Source organism: Rhinolophus hipposideros (assembly GCF_964194185.1).
Source record: "Rhinolophus hipposideros genome assembly, chromosome: 7".
In the NCBI taxonomy this organism is placed as follows: domain Eukaryota; kingdom Metazoa; phylum Chordata; class Mammalia; order Chiroptera; family Rhinolophidae; genus Rhinolophus; species Rhinolophus hipposideros.
Window position 1 is genome coordinate 97,865,297 of NC_138053.1, and position 23,009 is coordinate 97,888,305.

The following is a 23,009-nucleotide window of genomic DNA, read 5'->3' on the forward strand; positions in this document are numbered from 1 at the left end:
AGCTCCCAGTTGCTGCATGTCATGCACCATGTCCCCTACATGTCAAACACACAGGGGCTCATCACTGCGGAGATCAATCCTATTAGGAGCAGGACTCCTATTCATCCAGATCCAGAGCTCCGTCCTTTTTCCCATCTATATTCCCACTTGCAAACAAAACACTTGTCTCTTGTTTGGAAGAACTTCTTTCCATCTAGTACCAGCCCAAGTGATAAAAGGAAATACTAAGAATTGACTTTTAAGAGGAAAGAAAAGCAAACACCCATAGTTGTTGACATTGAAGACTGAGGGACTTGGTTGGATGTATCGAGTTTAACTTTAGTTCAATTCACCACCTGCAACAAGCACTGCAGGTGCCCATATCTCAACTGCTGATCTACTGATGATTTGGTCAGCCCTCTGTGACTTAAATATTTCTTACCTTGATAGTTTAATTAAATTCAGGTATGGTTCAGAGAACAGCAAGAGGCCCATGTCGTTAAAATAATGAGAGTTTTTGATGTTTTAACTCTAGCAGCCTATTAAAAAATACAATTATGATTTAACTGAAGACTTTATAAAGTGTAGGTGCAATTTTCTAGGCACTGAAAAAATCAATCATTGCCTGTAATGATGAAGGGATCAGTAATAGGATATAAAGCTTCACGTTCAGATCATCAGCTCACACACAGAAAACGTCTGCTGGGCTTCCGTGGGGTTCCAGGAAAGGCAGGCACAGATGTGTACACAGACACACAGGCCCACACACATGAACATACACACACAAACACACACAGGCAGATGTTCGGAACAAGTCAATGCCATGAGCGACCTCAGTCTATTTCCTAAAGAGAGGATGGAGACCAAATCACTGCCGTTTGGGAGGTTTGAGATTTTGCTAGTAAAATTGGGGTTAAAGTAAAAAACAGAAAAATTGCAATTTTTAGTTGTGGATTTCCTAGAAATTTCAAGTACTGCTGCAGTAAAGCAGGAAAAGACTTGTATTCCCACTATCAGTGCTGATGCCACCAGGGCAACTGCAGGAAATCAGCAAGTGGATCATTAAGGGGAAAAAAAACCCAGATGTTGCCTGAGGTGAGGCAGCTCACAGCATGATGAGACTACAAAAGCTTATCTAAGAAGTTTATAGAATTGATAGAAATTGTGTAATTGATAGAAATTTTTCATTCCATAGGGATAAATGTAAGCTTTTGACATAAAAAGATGCCACCAATGACAAGCTACCCACTGCTGAGCGCTGCTTGTGCAGCACCGGCGTCCATCTGTACCAAGCCCCCAGGCTCAACCATTGCCCCTGATGCTGTTGTCCCATTTCAAAACCAACAACCTGGGTAAATGGGAATGTAGGGAGCAAACCATCTCCTACTGGGCCCAACCTGCTGTTGCACCTGTACTCCCCAAGCTCTGCTCGGCACACCAATCCAAAAACATCTCTACAGATTCCATAAGTGATCTAAGTACGCAAACTCAGGTGTAACGAGTTAAACATAAGGAGGGCTTGTTACTGTCCTCAGTCTTCTGGAGTCCCCTGAGAGGGGCTGACCATGTAATGAGATTAGCCCACAGGACGGGGGAGAGGTACCCATACAAGAGTTGGCAATAGTACATGCACGTGTGAGCCAAGTGGAAGGGAAGAAAAGAGCGAGAGAAGTGTAAACCATGCACTGAATGTGCAGGACGAGCCACTAAGATACAAACAAAACAAGTACCTAAGGGAGCATTTCTTACTTGCCAATGACATTCTCCTTGGGTATATATGAATTCCCCCTACATATATGACTTAACGAGCCAGTATTTCTATGGCAGCCAACCGGGTAGGGAAGGACCCTGGACTCTCCACTCCCATGGTCACGCACTTACTTGTGTCCAGACTCATGAGCGATGGTGAAAGCCAGTCCAAGACCTGTGTCTTCATTGATTGTACAGCTGCGATATTTACTGCACATTCCACTTATGGGCGCAAATCCTATGGAACATAAAGGTCAAAAGAATATAGAGCAGTATTGTAATAAAATAAAGGAAGAGGGTGTCTTATATATGTGTATTTACTCCCCTCCTTTAGGAAAATGTGGTTCTCATCTTCATCTGCTGAAATATGACATGGGAAGCCCTTGGGTGATCACAGAGAGGGCCCTCAGTGTGGGACGAGGGGATCTATTGCTTCTGAGTGGAAAACAGTGTAGGGCTCTATGAAACGTTCATGTCCCAGGTTACAACTGGACAAAGCAGAAGAGGGTTTCACTGCATATGGGGGAGGATGTCTGACTTGTTCTAGAAACATCTGTGTCCTTAAAAGACTGAGTGAAAAAGTGCGGTAGAGAATCGATGTGTCAGGAAGTCCTGAGACCACCCTAGGTCCCAGGATTTGCCCCGAGGATCATAGACTAAGGATCTATTATACTCATGGGTATGACTTCATCTGGCAAAAGGACAGAGAGAAAAATCAGCAACAGGAACACGTACTTGGGAAGGGGTTGGCGAAGACCCGGCATGAGCTCCCGAGGGCCTTCTCCTAGTGAAGGCACACAGTGTCCCCAGTGACATGTTGTGACAAGTTTGGACTACTGTTCACCAGGGAAGCTCATCAGACACTCAGGGCCTAGGGGTTTTCTGGGGGCTGGTCATATAAGCACCCTCTGCCTGGCATAGACCCAAATTCCAGACTCCCCAGAGGTAAGCAGGTGTCCTGCATAAACCACAGTATTTGTGTGGTCCAGGCACAGTGAGCCACGCTTGGCAGCGAGGCTGTGGGAACCTTCTAGAGATCTAAGTGCTCAGAGGCCAGCCAAGGGCCAGTATTGTAAGCAGGCTTCCCGAGGACAAGTGTCAGGGCTAACCTCTATCAAACTGAGTCCTGCCCGAATGGTTTTGTTTATTTCTATTTTTATTAAATGTATTAGGGTGTCCTTGGTTAATAAAATTATATAGGTTTCAAGTGTACAGTTCTATAACACATCATCTGGGTGTTGCATTGTGTGCTCACCACCCAGAATCAGCTCTCCTTCCATCACCATATATTTGACCCCCTTTACCCTCTTCTACCACCCCTCTCCCCTTTCATGCTCTGATAACCCTTAAACTGTGGTCTGTGTCTATGAGTTTTTGCTTGTTTGTTTGTCTTGTTCATTTGTTGCTTTGTTTTTGTAATAAAGGTTCTTCTTCCCCAAGATCCTGGGGAAAAAATGGAGAGGTAGGAAAAATATCCAGGACAGCCCTCGTCAGTAGCTCACTGTGCTTTATTTACATGGACTATTTGGAAAACCATCTAAGTGCTGCCTTGAAAATATACTCAGCCCTATAACCATGTAAAAAGATTGCTATGGTTGAGACATTTATAAAGATATGGAAAAATGGCAAATATAATATTGTTGTGTTATCACTACAGTTATTCATAAGCATACCATTTCAGCCACATAATGAAACACCCTTGAATCTATTGACCCCATGCACACACATGGAGGAAGAAATACAAGAAATATTTTCTTAAGTTAGAAGAGACAGGAACTCTTGAATCTGTGAGGGATGTTTCCCTGTGAAATATTCACTTTTGATAAATAAATGTATACTTCTCTGTTTGGCCAAAGGTTACATGGGGATGCGAGCCTCTACAATTGTACTCAGCAGCGGTAGCTGCTTCTGGATTTGGAATGAAGGCAAAGGTACTCACTATCTCTGGCCACAGAAGGCACATAACACAGGTGTGTTTTTCAGAACTCTGCTGGGGGATCTTACCCAAAGTATCACAGGGTTCATTCTTCCAGGAACATATATCCAGACCGGTTAGTAAGATGGCATGGTCATGACGAGTTCCATCTTTCCCCATCAGGCCAGACTGCCACTGACAGAAGCTACTTAAGGTGTGGTCTGCGTGATGGCTGATCACAAGTCCTGGCTATGCAAGAAAGACCGAGACCCCCCCATAATAAGAGAAAGAAAACAGGTGACAATGCAATTGTTATTAGCATTGGATCACAGCAAACTCTCAATACTTGGATTGCAAACACATAGAGGGATCTGAACGGCACATAAGTTATCCATTTTACATGTTAAATTACAAAAAAAGGTCATGTTCTATAAATCCTGTAGATTCAGTGCAGACACTTACGTTGACTTCTCTAGTTCTATACAAAAACAGCCGGGATATATTTAGCTAACCCTGAATGCATTTTCAGTGACCCAAAAAAGATTACTTCAGTGCATACAACTTTTTAATTTAAAATCTTTGTAAAACTGTTTGCAAAGTTGCATGAGGCAAGAGGTTCATTTACATGTGACTGAGCACATACACTAGCACACCTAGCCCATGGGTGTTTATTTCACAGCCATGCTGAGCAAGTGGGAATTCAAGTTTACAGCTCTTTTAATATTTATTACTGCAGTGTTAAGTTAAGCCATCTTCCTATAGAGGTGACATATTTATAAGAAGAGTGGGTCAAATGGGAAAGCTTCATTTCTGGAATAAACTGGAACTAGAAGGAAAATATAGAGAAGATATTCAACCTTGTTCATATATACCAAGCTCTAACAAAAGACAGTGAAATATCAGAGTGAAGAATGTGTGAACGCGTGGGGAATGAAGAAATTATGTGTGGGGTGGGCAGGAACATCCTCCGGAGCAGGCTGCGATGAGCCTGATTTATAGGAACACTGTATCTTCCTGTGGACGGTCAGAGAAAACCAGGTTAAATACTTCAAGCTTAGAACAATGTGTTGAAAGCTTTCATGACTAGAGTAGTATGTTGGAATATTTATCCCTCAGTCATGGGACATGTTTTCTCCTTCCAGGTTTACTATGTCTTTCCAGACAGTCCAATATGCCTGAGCTAAATGGTGAGCCTCAGCACTCGGTCACGCCCTACATTCTTCAGCTGGCGATTTCCAGGAAAACTGCATTAATTAAAGTTAACACAGGTGTACGATCAAAAGATAACCTTGCTTACTTATTCTTTGCAGCTTGGAGGAATTCCAAGGTGAACACGATTTAATACAAGGAATAATTAACCTGTCACCTGAGAAGCCCTGCTGGTCCAGCACCCACTTCCCCAAGACAGACACACACTCACACAGAAGACAATGGACTTGTATCTTCTTGACTGTTCAGCCTGTCCGTGCAGGCTCCCACACTGCCCAGGAAAAGAGCACGGCCCCCGATTATTAAAGTCTGGAGGCATCTTAGATCTTATGAATGATCTTAGATTTCATCTAAAACATTGTTTTTATAAATAAGAAAATTATGGCTAACAGGAGCCTCTGCCAACACATCGGCAAAGTGGAAGTGGGTGCGGGGAGGGCACCCTGGCCCATGACCCATCAAGGATGAGCTCTGGGCAAAATACAAGTGAGGGCCTCCTATGGCAGAAGCCCCATTACTGTGACAGGAAATGTTCACATACATCCACATTGTGAACGGAAGTGGAATATCCGTGCATTTAGACAGGGACTTTCAGCTTTTCCCAAATGGTAAGAAGAGCCAGCACAACTGGGTTTCTGTATGCAACGAGAGAAATGTGCTCACCCTGGAAGAATCTCTATGAGAATAAAACCCTAAGACTGAAGGTGGTGAGTATTAGTGGGCTCAGTCTCAGAAGCTGGGAAATAATAGAGTGAAACAATGCAATGCCACACAGTATGATTTAAATTCTATGCTACGGGGCATTTTTAGTTTTCTCGCAAAGTACATAAAGGGCTCAGTTCTACCCAACAACCTAAAAATTCACCATGGCTAGAGACACAATTTGTACTTTTTATTCCCAGTGTGCTGCCTACCCATATATTAAAAACATCTCTTCTATTCAATTTTTCATGAGCCAATTAAATCAGTACTTCTTACTACCTCTGCATGAAAACCACAAAAAGTAAAATAATCATTCAAGGAACTGACAAGCAGTGCATTGAGTTAGACAAAAAAATATTTTAAAAGTTTTGTTCCCAAGGGAAAGAGAAGTAAAGAATTATAGAACAATTATATTAAGGAAAACAAAGCATTAGTTTACATTGATTTTTCTGGGGAGAGGGTGTGGAAAGCTGCTGTGTTAAGAGATATAATACCTGTTCTTCTTCCAGAAGAATCAGACCTACAATTGCAATGTTGATGTTTCCCCCTATGGTCCCGTCTTTGAACAAAGCAGACACCTGAAAAAGACAAGCAATCTGTGTCAGTCCCCATGTATGATACTTTTTCCAGAGTCCTCAGTTGGCCTGGAGTCCTGAAGCTCAAGGCTAATCCCTGCGTTCTCCAGTTATGTAGCAACACTACCTTTCTTCTATTGCTAGATAGACAGGTACCGGGATCTCTATTGACCAAGACGGATTGTGGAATCCTTGTCGTTCGTGCCTTGGAGTGAAAAACTGAAGTTTGGAGAGGGAGGTTCTACCTCTTCTCGAACACCAATAAAGTGATTATAAGGTCTCTGAATTGATAAATGTCCTCATTAGATAGAAGGAGGATTTTGTACTTATGGGGATGACTAAGCTTTTCTGGCAAGAGATCCCAGAAGCATAAAATAAATGCTTGGGAAAAGGCCAAGAGGATATGAGAAAGAGAAGGAAAAGTGGAAAGAAAACTATCAAAGAAAGACGCAAACATTAGAGGTGATGATCGCAGATGTAGAAATGAACATTAGAGTGGCAGTCAGGTGATGAGCAATGACAGATGGCAGTGTAAAATGCACCAGGGAGCTGACTTGGCACTTAGCTGCCTCGCACGACTTTACGCTGCAGGTGTGGAAACATTAGAGAAGCTCTGCAGAACAGAGGCCACGCCTGCACGAATCAGAGCATCCTGGCCCCGGCTGTCCTCAGCCCTGCGGGCATGCAGTGGTAGGGACCCCGGCGTCACCATCTCTCTCAGTTCCCTGGGGGGGCGTAAGCCACGGTCAGTCTACCGGTAGTGATGCAAGCTATAATAGCACGTGACACACATTTAGGGGCACGCTGTTCACTGATGTAGGACTTAAAAAAATATTTTCAAAATACTGCCATCACAACTATTTTTTAAAACACGTCTTGGTGATCCAAGATTTTGTCTTCTGTTATCTGGATGTCACTTAGGTGAAACGGAGTTTAGACCTCTCATCACTCTTCCATAATTGCCATAGCTGCCAACCTGGGACACAGACACATTTGATCTGAGACGACAGTCAAAAGGGTTGTACTGTTTTTCTGTTTCTTAGGTAAAATAAAGTAAACTCAATATGTGCACATTACTATTCCTAAAAATGAGTATTTCTATAGAATCATCTCTAAGCGCACATATAATGGTGACAAACAGACGTGATGCCTACAATGTCTCAGCATCCTCGTCCAGATTTCTGGTAACTAAAGACATCAGGACATCAAAACATGTTACCGGCTTACAGAGAGGATTACATTGTTTATCCTCCGATACAGTCTCTGAAGATCTAAAAATGACTTTCATTGGAGCACAGTAAAACTGAAGGCGTTATCACAGATAAAATATTTATATGTATGAGACATAATTCCGTAATAAAAAGTAGACTGTAAAGCATACACACGCACACATGCCCACACACATCCCGTAAGGTGTAACTACACACGCGGCCTCCAAAAGAGGAAAGTGCGTACCATGTTGAGAATTGTCAGAACGTAGGTGGTGATGTTTTCATGGCCGTGGTTCTGCATCATCTTTTTGTCGACCACCACCAACGTCTCCACGTTCAGTTCTTCATTTCTATGAGACTTCAGAAGAGAGCGCTTGTGCCGTGAGCAAGACTTGTACTCGTCAGGTAGGATGAAAAGGTCTTCCTTGGGCATCTTGGGCATGTCTACAGAGGGACGTCGGGAGAGCAAATCCATGCACATTCATCACACAAAACCAGGGGTGGAACTTATTCTATTGAAATTGGATTTTCAAAATGAATGATCATGAATTTACCATGTAACCCTGAAAACTTTGTGATGCAAAATGTGTGTTAAAGTGAAACAGAAATTTAAATGAAGTCCATATAGTCTGGATGTCATGGGAACAATTGCTATGTCTACCTTTGTAAAATTCTGTCCTGATCAAAAGCAACAAGAGAGGTCATTTGGCTCTGAAGAGCTAGCATCCAAAAGCAAAATGTTCAGACACTAAGCATACGGATTTGTGGAACAGGCTCTGAAAAAGAGTTATTGACAAAGCGATGGAACTGACACAAGAAAGAGTGCTATCTTTCACTGTTTTCTTATCTGAAGACTTTTAATGAACTGACAGTTTTTAAAGTTGACTCTCAGGTCTGCACATGTGACTGGTTTGTCTGCAGTGTTTCAGATGGGTTTTCCCAATTGCCTCTTCACTGCACACCTGACTTTCCTAGAAAGCACCATGAGTATTTACCTAATTTACTTAGAAAGCAAAATATACTCTGTCCTCTTGAAGTTAGCCATTTAAAAATGGTTGTGGCATATATAGTCAACAAGTGAACACTATGCTAAAAACAAATCAGTTTAGTGATGCCTCCTCCGGACCTGTGGTTAGAATTGTGGCATGTGAAAGTACACTTCAATACTCACATATTTAGCGTTCCATAAATGATTTCAACTCGATTTATGGACCACCAGCTAGAAGATGTTGCTTTGTTTGACTGGTACCCACATCTAATACATTTTATCTCTCCTGCCTAAAATACTTCCAAACGTAAATGATCCTTTAGGAGGATAATAGTTATACCAGCTAATGTCTACTAAGCTCTCATCATCTGCTGTTAACACTAATGGAATTGACACAGATGTGAACTCTACCCTAAGAGCTGTCTACCTGAAATTTATTGTCTCTCCACCAGCCCAGCGATGAGGCCAAGGGCGCACAGGGGAGGAACATAACTGGCTCCCGGTCCCTCTCTCAGAAGTGTTGGAAATGGGTTTCGGATTTGGCCATGTGGTCCCAAACCTCTGTCATCATCTCCACCAGTGGAAACACAAGTGCAGGAGGAAAGTGAACACGACGGGAGAATAGCAGTCTCTCTGATCCCTGTACTGGGACCAGCGGCAGAAGACCCAGGGCTGGGAATCTTACTTGCTAGGGCTCTGACCAGCCCCTTCTAGGAAGTTACCTGCTCCTCAGTATGGTGACTGCAGCATTTCCCCCAAACATGAGTCCCAGCTCAAAATCCCTCAGCAGGGCCAGCAGCCAGGAGCAGCACACTGATTCATAGGCCTGAGGTCCAGGGGAACTACTGATTTTGAGCAAATCTGTCTTTGTTTGCCTTTTCCACAGAGAGATGCCCAGACACACAGAAAGTCTCTCATTTTCGGAATCAGAGACTCTAACAGGGAAGAGTCTTGGAAGTGTGAGCCCCACTGACCCGGAAGCCCAGGGGAGTCCAAAGGCTCATGGAGAAATGGGAATATTCACATGCAGATGATGGGTCCCGAAGGTTACAGGCTTCAGCCTGGAACTCATGTGTGTCAACTCTGCTGGTCACACAACCCCAGCCCCCAGGGGACCAGGAGCACAGCACTGCCAGGATCCCAGCAGGGAGGGGACAGGAAAAGTTGGCAAACCAAAACAGCCCGTAGTGATCACTAACGTCTTCCACGGGCAAGAGGTGTTTTGCAACCCTTTCCTTTTCTAGTTTTGTTCTAAAAATAGCTACTTTTTTTCCATTTTCCAAATACAAAACTATTGTACACATTATCAGTCTTTTTCAAATAACTGCCTCTCACCAACCAATCCCACTACAGACATTCTAAAATACCTGTCAAGACAACATACTTGTACACACACACACACGCACACACACACAGCTGCACACACAGCTGCACACGCAGCCACAGCAAACTGAATGAATTTACTACCTTGCATGCACAGCTGTGCCTCGCTGCCAATGGCCTGAATGACTCTGATCACCTCCAGATAAGAATGAAAGTGTCTCACTCGCTTCAGAATGGTCACAACAGCTGGGTTTTCTCAAGGCCTGTGACCACATTTGTTCTAAACCCTGGCCTGTGGGGAGGTGAGATAACCCTGCTCGCCTCTCCTGTCTGGATCAGGTTTTCCTCCCGGATACATGAAATGTGTTCTGCACTGATCACACCCAGCCATGACCCTGCTAACAGGCATTCTGGCTCTGACCTTGTCCATGGTTTGTCCCTGACCCTGCCTGGCCCACTCCCCTGCCACCCTCCCCTCTGACTCTCCCGTCAATGTGGCCCCAGGCAGCGTTGCTGAGAAGTACACCCTGTTCTAATACCCTCTCAACCTGCCCTCCCTGACTTTCTCAGACTCCTGGTCATCTCCCTTTGTTCGCGATTCCATCCTTTATGCTGCTTCCCTTAAGATCAAACTGAGCCCACTGACTAAGTCAATAATTTGGGTTTGAGTTTTTCTATTGAATGTAGCGCAGTCCATTTGCATGTAGCACAAGATTTTAATTTATTGGAGGATATGAGTTCAGATGACACAGGTGCTGGCAGTTTAATGGTACCTATTCTTTTCCTGTAGGTGCCACGTGATTATGAATCATTCACTCCATTCCACAATATTTACCTGTACACGCACACCTCTATTTTAGGTTCCTGGCTATAGCAGCCCAGGAAACCAAAGAGCAGAGAAAGATGAAGGTGGGCAAAGATGAACTCCTGGGGGAAGGGTTAATAGAGTGATGCTTGTGGGGGAAGCTGGAGGAAATAAGGAACATTCCAGAACACATGGACTCCTATTCCTGAATTTGTGAGAGGTTCTTACATAAGATGTAAATAACATGTCACCTCTTAAATGTTTGTGACATAAAAAAAAAAAAGAAAGACTTCGATAAAGCCTTGGTTGATAAACGGCAGGTAAATTACATCATGCCTGGTCTGTCTTTCGATGTGGTCGGTCAAGTGTATAAATATGAATAAATTACCTCAGCAGGAAAAGTATGTGGGCTCTAATCAATCTAGACCTCAAAAATATAGAATTACTGAGGAGACATGCCAGGGTTCTTTTGAAGACATTCTGTATTTCTCAGCTGTGTGTCACTTAATCTGCCCAAAAAACAGCTCTCAAAATAAGAAAAAAAAGAAAGAAAAAGAAAAAGCACCAAAAAACCCAGAAACATTTCCCATTATCTATCCATCTACCATGGAGACAGGTTTTGTACTGAACACACAGATAATGGGCTCACTTTAAGCTTAGCAAGTACAGTCAGTAAATGTCACCTCAGGGACAGACACACTTTGAAGGAAATTCAGAAAGTTCCACTGACTAATGGAAATGTCAGAAGGGTTAAATACACAAAGAGAATCGCCCTTACATACATTTCTTGCGTCTTCCACAGAAATGCTGCTTTGGTGGGTGCCTGAGGTGAGAGCCACCGGGTAGGGGTTGATTCTCGTGGTAGAAGAGGCGGCGTTTTTCCAGCTCCTGATGCCTCTGGACCATCGTTCCCTGGAGCCCCCTCTGAGAAGGCGGTTCTGCAGACCGCTTGTACAGGATGTGGGAGGCAGGCCCGCCCCCAGCAGAGGCGTTGAGTGTCCCTGCTAGGTGTGGAGGAAGTGGCTTTAAGAAGTAATCTGCTTCTTGTGTTCTTATCATGCCTGACTGAAGAAACAGGGAGGAAGAAGGAAAACACAATTGTATTTCCAACTGGAGACATGGCCAGCTCTCCAAGTATTACTTTCTTATTTTATTTTTTTCTATGTATATGTTGCAAAGATTTTTATTAAAAATAGAGTCAGCATACAATATTATATTAGTTTCAGGTGTACACAAGAGTTATTCAACACTTATACACCTAAAGAAGTGATTTTTTATTGTTTGTTACAAGCACGCTGAGCCCTCCCATGAGAGCACGTGTTCAAGGGTTCACACACCTGGGCTGAATTTATGAGAGGGAAAGACCTGTTTCTGTGCTCTTTCCATCCACACCCTTGCAGCACCATGGGTCGGGTGTTCCATGACTTGACTTCAGCAACAGAGAGAGATCACACAATATGCTAACGTCGGTTAATGTAAACCCAATAATGGACAAACCACACATATGCAAACCTAGACTAGTACAGCTGTGTGTTTACAAACAAGTAAAATAAAAAGACGAAATCACAGTCCTAACAGAGTAATTTGCAAAACTCTTTACACTTGAGTATAATATATCTCTATATATTTCTATAAAAGTATAATTTAACAAAATTAATCCATAAGCATAAAATAATTTCTTAGGGAATCAGGAAGGTCTTTCTAAGCAAAATATTAAGAAAAGAGGAAAGAACTGACCTTATGCAAACTCTAGAAATGTCTATACAGTATAACAAACAAGTAATGTAGTATATAAAAACACTAAAAATGTCTTAAAGCAAATAAAATTGAGAGGCCACTTTGTGCCTTTTAGAGTGATAAATACTTTTAAAGCTTGACAGTGACAATTGTTGAAGAACATGGGAACAAACAGGCCATGTGACATCCTGGAAAGTATGAACTGGGGCCGGGCCCAGGCCCATGATGCAGGTCCCATAGCTACCGACATTGAAAATGTACAACTCAATTCTAAGAATTTAACTTCTAGAATTCCTCTTGTAGGCACTTCTCCGATATTGATAAGTATGTATGAATGTATAATATGTTGCAGCATTGTGAGCAGTAGCAAAAAAGTACAAATGAAACAAACAAAAAATAGTAAAAACGAGAAATAATTTAAATGTTTACCAATTAATTCAAGGTAATTTTTTAAAAGCACATTTATATATTTGGAGAATACGTACCATTTAAAAAAGATGAGATAATTCTGTACTGATGATAACCATAATTAAACATTTTTTGCTTGAGTTCCTGAGGCTGTGGCCAATATATTCTATATAATACCTAATTTATCACAGCGATTCTACGATGTGAGGGTAACTATTACCCTCTTGTTCACGAGGAAGTAGATAGGTAGAGTGATTAACATTTTCAAGGTCAATCATAAGGTCACCTGACTAGGAAATATAGTGTAAGGATTTGAACAAAATCAGGAAAAACTCAGAACTTGTAAGCTTAAGGTTGACACTGGAGGGTTTCCAAAGGGTATTAAATGTTTTAAAAGTATATAATAAAGTATATAGCATGGTCCCAATTGTGCTCATTTTAAAAAGCATGCATCTACCCTTAGGGACTTTTCCTGGAAGGGCTGATGAGAACTTGTTGATGGTGGTTATCTCAGGGAGAGGAAGTTGAGAAGGAGGGCTCCAAGAGGGGAATTCCACTTTCATTTTTATATCTTTCTGTGCTATTCAAGTTTTAAAATTGTGTGCACCCTTACTTAAAAAAAAAAAAAAAAAAAAGTCAGTGGCATTCCTGCCATCATGGAATTACAGATGAATTGTTAAAATCCTTACAGATGTGACTAAATGTTGCCCTCCTTTCAGAATGCAATGAATCACCCCTAAAGAAATGCCAAGGTATCATGTAGAATTCTCCAATACTCAACTACTGGAATTACAATTGCGCTGATATTTACCAAGTTATTTTGACAGTTTAGTACATGGAGCCAGACACTGACTAGGGGCTCAGAGATGCTGACGCCCAGGAGCCTGTTCCAAATGTGCCTCTGATTTCAGGGCCCTGTCTGATTCTCACTGGGGTCGATGCTTAGGGTACCTCATTGCCACTAAATGAAGTTCCAAGTCAAGCTGGGTTGTCTGCCCGAGTGAGTGGTTGTACAGGGTACAATGGCAGGCATGGAGAAGCACTTCTTAGACCTTGGGAAAGGGGCAAATACAAGTCTTGGGAACAGACGGGCTGGGGTGGGTGATATAAAAGAAGGGAGACCAGGCTTATCGTACGTTTAGAGATTAAGCACTGGCCCCAGTGTTCCTGCTGGTGGAGTAGAGATAAACTTGGTAAATTATTAATGAAGCCATCAGCTCCATAGGGGGCAGACCTCCTGGGGCCCAAATGCCACCTCCCAGTGGAGTGAAATACTTGGGACGCATGCTGTGGATCACAGTGGGGGAGGCAGCCACTCACACCCGCTCCACACCAGTGACTGTGGAATCTTTCTGACAGTCTAGAACTCTACCAACTAAACTAGAATGTGATGCTTTAATGTCCGCTGTTCTATCAAGGAATAGCCAAATGTAATTAAATAACAGCTAAAGCCAGTTGGGTTTCATCCTTTTGGCATTTCAACTAACCCAGGAGTAGCATGACCCATCATCAATATGTTCAACCTTGTGTAATCACATGAAACAAAGAAGTTTTCCACACTATTGAAAGAAGTTTAAGTACTAAACAAAACAAAAAATCATTTTTGCTTAAAAAACAAAACAAAAACTTATCTGATATATGAACAATTCCTTACTTAGAATCCCATCAGCAACCCTTGGTTCTCTAGAGTGGATGTTGTGCAGCAGCTCTTGTGCAAGCCCAAGAGAGGGGTCAGGTGAGACAGACACCCAGCACCTACCATCCAATTCTATATTATCGTTTGTGTGACCTTGGGGGATTTACTCAGCCTCTCTGTGCCGTTTTTTTATCACCTAGACAGTGGACAGAAGGATAGCTACTTGCTATGCATTTGTAGCAACTTAATAATATATTTTGAACACATGACCTACAGCAAACATGCAAAGGAACTATGCTGAATTAATGAAACAATGAGTATAAAATAGCATACCTCACCCAGATAATTCCGAGGACTTGGGGGGATTTTTCATTGTACAGGAGGAGATCCCACTGAACACAAATGTTCGTGTACACCAATACCACAATCGCCCCAAACACATCTTTGCTTCTGGCCTCATGACTTACTTTTTACACTCTTTTTGGCTTCCTCACCTAAAACACTTTTTTCTGTGACAGCTGATCCAGCCTCAAAACCATCCCTGCTTTACCCCGGGTTCAAGGCTACGTTCTGGGTGGCCGAGGCTGAGAGGACCAGATCCTCAGGCAAGAGTGACTAGTTGCAGCTGGTAAGTTTTCATTAACATAGTCAGTCATTGTACTTGTTTCCTGTATAATTTAGTATGAGTTACAATATTCTATATTTAAACCACCCCCAATTTCATTAAATACACAGAATGTAATAACTAGTAAGACATATTTGGGTATTCCTTGATAATCAACAGAACACGAAAAATACAAAAAGGTTACTCCATTATCTTGCTGTATTAGTTTGAGAGTTTATTTAAAAGATTAGGGTAATCATGGAAGATTAATGTTTTCTTCTTATCAAAGTTTTTCTTTGCCGAATCAAGAATATTTATTTGGAAACTCGTTAAAATCCCTAGTGTACAGCTGCCCACAGTTACCACTGGGATGTCAGCTGGGTGGATTATTAACCAGGCTGCAGAAAAGCAAATATCCTCCAGGCTTTGCAAGGAGCTCTCCTGGGCCCTGCATCTCTCACGGCCAATTCTGTAAATCATTTGACATTGGGAAGCCCACCAAACACTGATGTAACATTTATAAGGAAGGAAAGAATGTGTGCCATGTTGGTGCTGAGAAAATGCTGTTTTTTGAGCAATGTAAGTAAAAGACAATGTTTAATATTGAAAGCAGAATGTTTTCTGTATTATATGTGTTGTTATTCAAAATTCAAAAGTTGGTGGGTTTCTATTAATGTATATTTATTTATAGAAGCTGTCCATTAAAGTTGCATGAGCCAAAATATAAATGGAAACTAGGAAGAAATGCATGAATGTGCAACCACTGAGCCTGTTTCTCCTGCAGTATATGAGATCCCCACTGAACTGGTACCAAGCTTGTCTCAGATAACACCATGAGCTCTTTGCAATACAGCTGGCTATCACTCAACACAGTGAAAACACGATCAGGCTCATTAAGAGGAAGAGGCATTTACATTTCCTTTTCATTTCATTTTTACTCTCCTCCTTCGTCTTTTCTCCAAAAGCGTGATTTGTGTTGGGAATAGTCTACTCATTCTTCTTAGTGATGTCTCAGAAATACAAGGCAGTTTCAACATTCACTGAACTTTTATAATCTGCTTGTTATTTCCTTATAACCTCAAGGTCACATGTGAGTCTGGTCCAACGCCAGTGTATCACTCGCTAAGTGTCCAAGATCTCAGTAAGTCTGGCTGCATGTTTGTGATGCTTCGAAATTCAAAACTCAGCCAAAATCTTCTAAGAAACAAAACAGCCCCTAAGGTCACCTCTTTGTCCAGGAGGTCTTACATTCTGGTTCCTGTCCCCCCTGTCCCTGGCTCAGGCATGGGGTGTCCTCTACCCTCTTGCCTTCAAGGACAATTGGGGATGGTGTGCTGATCACAGGAATCACCCCTCATCCCAAACTAACATCCCTCAAGGCTTTGGAATCCAGTCATTTGCTCAGCTCTAAACTTGGTCACTTTCTATTGCTCATCTACAGTTTCAAAAGGCTACCATTTGACATTTGACACTTGGGATAAGGTTTCTGGTTAGAGTGAAATGCCATAAATCTTGTTGTTATGGCATCATTCAAGTCATTAGACTCCACCAAAGGGAACTTAGCCCAGGTTTCTCACAAACCCCAGTTCCTATCACTGGGCTGTCAGGTCACATCTGCCACATCTGAACACTTGATGGCACCTGGGAGGTAGGAAGGGAAAGATGTGGGCTGGAGGCAAGAGCAGAGGACTGTGGAAGGAGTTGGCTGGAGGTCCACTGGAGAGTTGGCACAGAAGGGTGTGTGTGCCAAGGAGGAGACTTTTTCTGTGCCTTTCTGCATTTGCATGACTCAAACAAATTCATCCTCTGTGTTGAATTCTATCGGGATCTTGTGACCTGGTCAATTTGGGTCAGTGTAACAATTAGCAGAGAAGAATAAGTGTGACTTGGGGGAAGTGCCAGAATCTTCCTTCCGCCCACACACACCATCACAGGAGGATGCCATGCAGTTGAGTGTACCTGATGTTTTCCCGATCCGGCTTTGGGGACATTTTATGGCACGAGGAAGCAGATGCGTAATTTGAGAGGATCACAATTAAGTGATACACTAGAGTTTTCCCTATCTGTTACAAATGATTACCTACAGTGACTTCATTAAGAAACATTCTGGAATCTTCATATTTCTTGTCTGCTGTTAGAAGCAGTGGTTCTTCTGTCTCAAAATGTCATAGCTCAGCATAATAATCTCAAGATCCACCCACTTTGTCGCAAATGGCACTAATTTATCTTTTCTTATGGCAGAGTAGTATTCCATTGTGTATATATACCACATCTTCCTTATCCAATCATCTATCAAAGGATACTTGGGTTGTTTCCATGTATTATGCTAAGCAAAATAAGTCACACAGAAAAAGTCGAGAACCATATGATTTCACTGATATGTGGGATATAAAACTGAAAGCAACAAAGAAAGAAGACAAATAAACAAAAACTCATAGACACAGACAACAGTTTAGTGGTTACCAGAGGGTAATGGGGGTCGGGGGTGGTAGATGAGGGTAAGGGGGATCAAATATATGGTGATTGAAGAACAGACTCTGGGCGGTGAACCCACAATGTGATATATAGATTACATATTACAGAATTGTACACTTGAAACCCATGTAATTTTACTAACCACTGTCATCTCAATACATTTTAATTTAAAAAAATGTCATAGCTGAAGCTTCAAGGGTACAACACTGGGAATGTCCAGTTTTTATAGCACTTGTCTTTAAAATCCGAAGAGCTCTCATATTTTTGTTTGTTATATCAATTTAGTTCACTTGAACTTTAAATCTTCAGTATATCTTGCCTCACTCTAAGATCTCATCCTAATGGTGACATAACTTAAGAATGGAGCTTAGATCAAAATGATATTTGTGACTGACTCCCAGTAGCATGCCTGACTGAAGAACGAACCTAGAGTGAAAGGTGACCCTCTGGAGCAGGTAAAGCCTTCTCACCCACACTTTCATTGCTTGAGCACAGCAGGATCCAGGAGCACTGCTCTCCTCACCCCTCCTAGTTCCTGTTCAGGGATGGAATGACTTATCTGTGCGTTTGAAATCAAAACTGGACAAGCATAGTACAGCCCTTTAGTCTCAGGGATAGCCTCCCCAGTTGGAAGCTCCTATACTCAATGGATCTTGATTGTAGGATAAGCTTAGCTGCCAGGTGAGCAGCATAGGTGAGCAGCTGTCAGAGATGGGTTTCTGCCAGGGACGTAGCACCTCCTGCCACTCAATGTAGAGGTCTAAACTGAGGTCCAGTTTTAGAAAAGCCACTCACATGCACAAATATTCCACTTTCTCCAAACATGATTTTATCAGTGATGAAAAAGGGAGATATAGGTCTGCCATCTGAGTTACACTTCTGTTCACATTTTACAATTTATTCAGAATATATGAGGTATAGAAAAGGAAAAGGGAAAGTAAAAAGGTAAGGAAAAAGAGAGCTATATATTGGAGTACCACAAAACCCAGAGTTCTTTATTGGCTCTCAGGTGGCTTACAAATTAACATTTACTGTGTATAACACACACACACACACACACACACACACACACGGTATGATAAAAAATATGGTGAATATTTAAATTGAAAAGAAAATATTACTGTAAAAGACACATTGCCATTAATCCTCCTCAAAATACTCCCCCTCACTTCAAACACACTTATCCATCATTCTTGCCACTTTCTGAAGCAGTTCTGGAAGTCCTCTTTCGTGACTGTCTTTATTCATCCGCCATTGTGGCACACATCACTTCTGGTATGGCAATTTCTGTCACATAAAAACATTATGGTGTGTCCTCATTCACCTTATTCATCAGATTTGGCACAATGTGACTTCTGGCTCTTCCCTAAAGTCAAAATGATTCAGGACATCGAGGCCGCCATGACAGCGCAACTAAAGACACTCATGAAATAGGACTTCCAGAACTGCTTCAGAAAGTGGCAAGAATGATGGGATAAGTGTGTTTGAAGTGAAAGGGGATATCCTGGGGGGGGGATTAATAGCAATATGTCTTTTACTGTAATTTTTTAAAAAATTTAAACATTCACCATATTGCTCTCTCCCTCTCTCTCCATATATATATATATATATATATATATATATATATATATATATGTATGTATATATATAAATAGATATATATAGTATTGAAAATAAAGAAAATAAACAATCTAAACATTAACTCAAAACATTTTTTTAAATGTAATGAATAAACACCTAGAAAACAGAAAGTGTTAAAAATAAATTGAGAATAACTGAATCAGTAAACAGTAAAACAATATGATTATTAAACCAAAGCAGTCTAGTAAATCCAAGATCTGATGTTTAGACCAAAATGGGCACAGCTCATAGAAATGCAAAAAGTAAAGAACACAGATAATATAATGGGACATGGCAAATATTATATAAATATACAGATGTGTGTGTGTATATATATATATATATTTATATATATTTATATAGTTACTTTTTCTTGGGTACCATCTACGTGGCAGGTAATGTGCTAGGTGATTTGCTGTCTTTATTACTCCTATCCTAATAACAAACGTGAAGTGAGAATTAGCATTCCCATTTAAAAGAAAAAATATTAAATGCAGAGATTTGTCCAACTTTGTAGAGCTAGCTAGATGGAGTAGCTAAGATTAAAATCCAGTCGAATGACTCCAATATACAGGCCTTTCCCAGCACCCCGTGTTGACTCTCTACTACTGTCATTGTTATTCTCCCAGCGCCATGCATCACTGAAGAATAACACCAATCATGGTGGTAGTTGAAAATAAACTTGAATTAGTTGCATATGTATAGTGCAAACTCCAGGACAACCACTAAAATAAAGTTAAAAAAAAAAAGAAGTACAACTGATGTTCTAAAAAAGGACAGAATGTCGAATTATCTAAAATGTTTAATTAAAAACACTCATGGCAGAAAAAGAGATAGGCAAAAATAGGAACAAAGAACAAAGGCAGCAAATACAAAACAGTAATATGGTGGATATTAATTGAACTACATCAATAATCACTTTGAGTGTCAGTGGTCTAAATGCACCAATTAAAAGACAGAGATTGTTACAGTAGACAAAAAACAAGACCCAACTATATGTTGTCTACAAGAAACTCACTTTAAATATAAAGATACATATACAGGTATATCAAAAGTAAATGGATGGACAAATATAGCATGGTAACACTAATCAAAAGAAAATAAGAGTAGCTATTTTAGTCTCAGACAGAGCAGCCTCAAAGTAAGGAAAGTCATCAGGGATAAATTAAAGACAGTACATAATCATAAAGGGGACAACTCTCCAAGAAGATATAAAAATATTAACATGTATGCCCTCACAACAGAGCATCGAACTACTGTCACGAAAACTGATAGACCTGCAAGGAGAAATAAATGAATCCAATATCACAGGTGAAGACTTCAATACTCCTATCTCAGAAATGGATAGACCCAAAAGGCAGAAAAATCAGTAAGGACAGAGTTGAGCTTAACTGTACCATCCATCAACTGGACATAATTGACATCTATATAGACTACTTCACTTAACAACAGCGAAACAGACATTTTTCTCATGCTCACATGGAATGTTCATCAAGATATCCCACCTTCCAGTCCATAAAATACACCTCAACATTTTTTAAAAGAATAGAAATCATACAGTATCTGCTCTCATACTACAATAAAATTAAACTAGAAATCAACAAAAGGATAACTGGAAAATCCCTGAATATGTGGAGATTAAACAACATACTTCTAAATAACACGAGTCAAAGAAGAAATCTGAAGAGAAATTTAAAAATGTTTTGAACAAAATTAAAACAAAAACACAACTTATTAAAATTTGTGGAATGCAATGAAAATAGCACTTAGGGAGGACTTTATAGTATTGAATGCCTATATTAGAAAAAAAGAAAGATCTAAAATCAATAATCTAACTCCCCACCTTTGGAAACTAGAAAAAGAAGATCAAATTAAATTCAAGTAAGCAGAAGAAAAGAATAAGAACTAGCGCAGATGACTTTTTTGTTCTATTTTTTTAAGTGCCATTGGGATTTTGATGGGGATTGCATTAAATCTGTATATTGCTTTGGATAATATGTCCATTTTAACTATGTTGATTATTCCAATTCATGAGCACGGAATGTTTTTCCATTTCTTTGTGTCTTCTTCAATTTCTTTTAAAAATGTCTTGTAGTGTTCAGTGTATAGGTCTTTCACATCTTTGGTTAAGGTTATTCCTAGGTATTTTATTCTTTTTGTTGCAATTGCAAAATAAATTGTTGTTTTTTTTTTCACTTCTTTTTTCTAAGATTTTATTGTTAGTATATAGGAATGCAATGAATTTTTGTATGCTGATTTTGTAGCTGGCAACTTCACTGTATTCCTTTGATGGATCTTGAGATTATCATGCTAAGCAAAATAAGTCAGAGAGAAAAAAATCAAGACCCATATGATTTCACTAATATATGGGATATAAAACTGGAAGCAACAAAGGAACAAGACAAACAAATAAAGAAACAAAAACTCATAAACACAGATAATAGTTTAGTGGTTACCAGAGGGTAAGAAGGGAGAAGGGCTGGTAGATGAGGGAAATAGGATCAAATATATGGTGATGGAAAGAGAACTGACTCTGGGTAGCGAACACATAATGTGATGTACAGATGATGTATTACAGAATTATACACCTGAAACCTATGCCACTTTAGTAATTGTCATCCTAATAAACTTAAAAAAAGATGTTTACATGAAAAACAATAACTTGTCATCCTAATAAACTTAAAAAAAAAGATGTTTACATGAAAAACAATAACACAGAAATCAATGAAATTGCAAACAGGAAATCAAACGAGAAAATCAAAGAAACCAAAAGCTGGTTCTTTAAAAAATGGTGAGATGTGCTCATGCTGCATTTAGAGATTGAAGTTCTGAATCCTTTCCTTATTAAAAATAAAGAAAATAAACAATCTAAACATTAAGTCAAAACATTTTTAAAAATGTAGTGAATGACCACCTAGAAACCAGAAAGAAAATGTTAAAAATAAATTCAAAATAACTGAATCAGTAAATGGTAAAACAATGTGATTATTAAACCAAAGCAGTCTGTAAATCCAAGACCTGGTGTTTAGACCAAAATGGGCACAGCTCATAAAAATGCAAAAAGTAAAGAACACAGATAATAAATTGGGACATGGCAAATATTTATAATGGGAAATCAAACTTCTTGTGGAGATTAAACGTCATTCCCATATTTATTCTTATTTTTCATGTGAATTTGTTGTTCTAGCTTTTGTGCTTTTGAAACTTATGACATCTTTCAGGCCAATCTATTGCAAGGATTTAAGCTTCTGTTAGAGGAAACCTTCTACACATGTGCTGTACAATATGGCGGCCTCTGAATTTTAATTAAAATTGAAGCTCAGTCCTCCAATTGTATAAATGTCATTATGCATGATTATTCAAATCAAGTTCAAATAAATTAAAATCAAATAAAGCTAAAAACTTAGGCTTTCAATTTCTCAAAAGCCACATGTGACCACTGGCTGCCATATTGGACAGCACAAATATTCTACAGCACAACGTTTTATTGGAGAGCACTTACCTAGAACAACCAGTCATTGACAAATCTTTGGGAACTTACCTCTTAAGACTAGTTTGCTACATAAATGAGAGGTTGCTATAGTATTTCTCTATAATAAATAGTACATATCACACAGTTAGGAACAATGATGTAGTCACATCCACTAACATATTTATAAAATTGTCCCCTCTGATTATTCAGAACATATTATCCTAGATTAATTACTTAGATTGATTTTGGTTGACACAAGAATGTCTGAACTAAGAACAACAGAAACTTAAATTCTCAGATCCTGTGTCTGTATATTCCCAAGCCACAAAGAGAAATATTTAAGCAAACAGTAACCTAGCCAAGTCACTGGATATGTTTCTGCTACCTCATGTAATCCAAATTACATGCATTGTACATTGTAATGAATTGCTTTACTGAATTGTGTAACATTTAGACATTCATTTTATTCCATATGGTAGAAATCCATAGTCCTTCTCATCCAAGGAGTGTGTATTTATGTTTGTTCACTCATTTACTCTAATTTATTAATTAACAACTATTCATCAGTTGCCTATTAAAAGCCAGGCGCTCTTCTAGGCAA

The 23,009-nt window shown here is 40.1% G+C and overlaps 1 protein-coding gene across 2 annotated transcripts in view; it reads right to left on the bottom strand.

Moving 5' to 3' along the window:
* ADAMTS16 (ADAM metallopeptidase with thrombospondin type 1 motif 16) overlaps positions 1–23,009 on the bottom strand; it is a 131,924-nt gene that overhangs the window by 78,468 nt on the left and 30,447 nt on the right. For both annotated transcript variants that reach the window (XM_081053279.1, XM_081053280.1), the window contains exons 4-8: positions 11,239–11,521; positions 7,585–7,784; positions 6,049–6,132; positions 3,733–3,892; positions 1,861–1,966 (exon numbers count right to left, since the gene is read on the bottom strand). In XM_081053279.1, the coding sequence (XP_080909405.1) occupies positions 1,861–1,966; positions 3,733–3,892; positions 6,049–6,132; positions 7,585–7,784; positions 11,239–11,521 (833 nt within the window). The remainder of the gene's footprint in view (positions 1–1,860; positions 1,967–3,732; positions 3,893–6,048; positions 6,133–7,584; positions 7,785–11,238; positions 11,522–23,009) is intronic.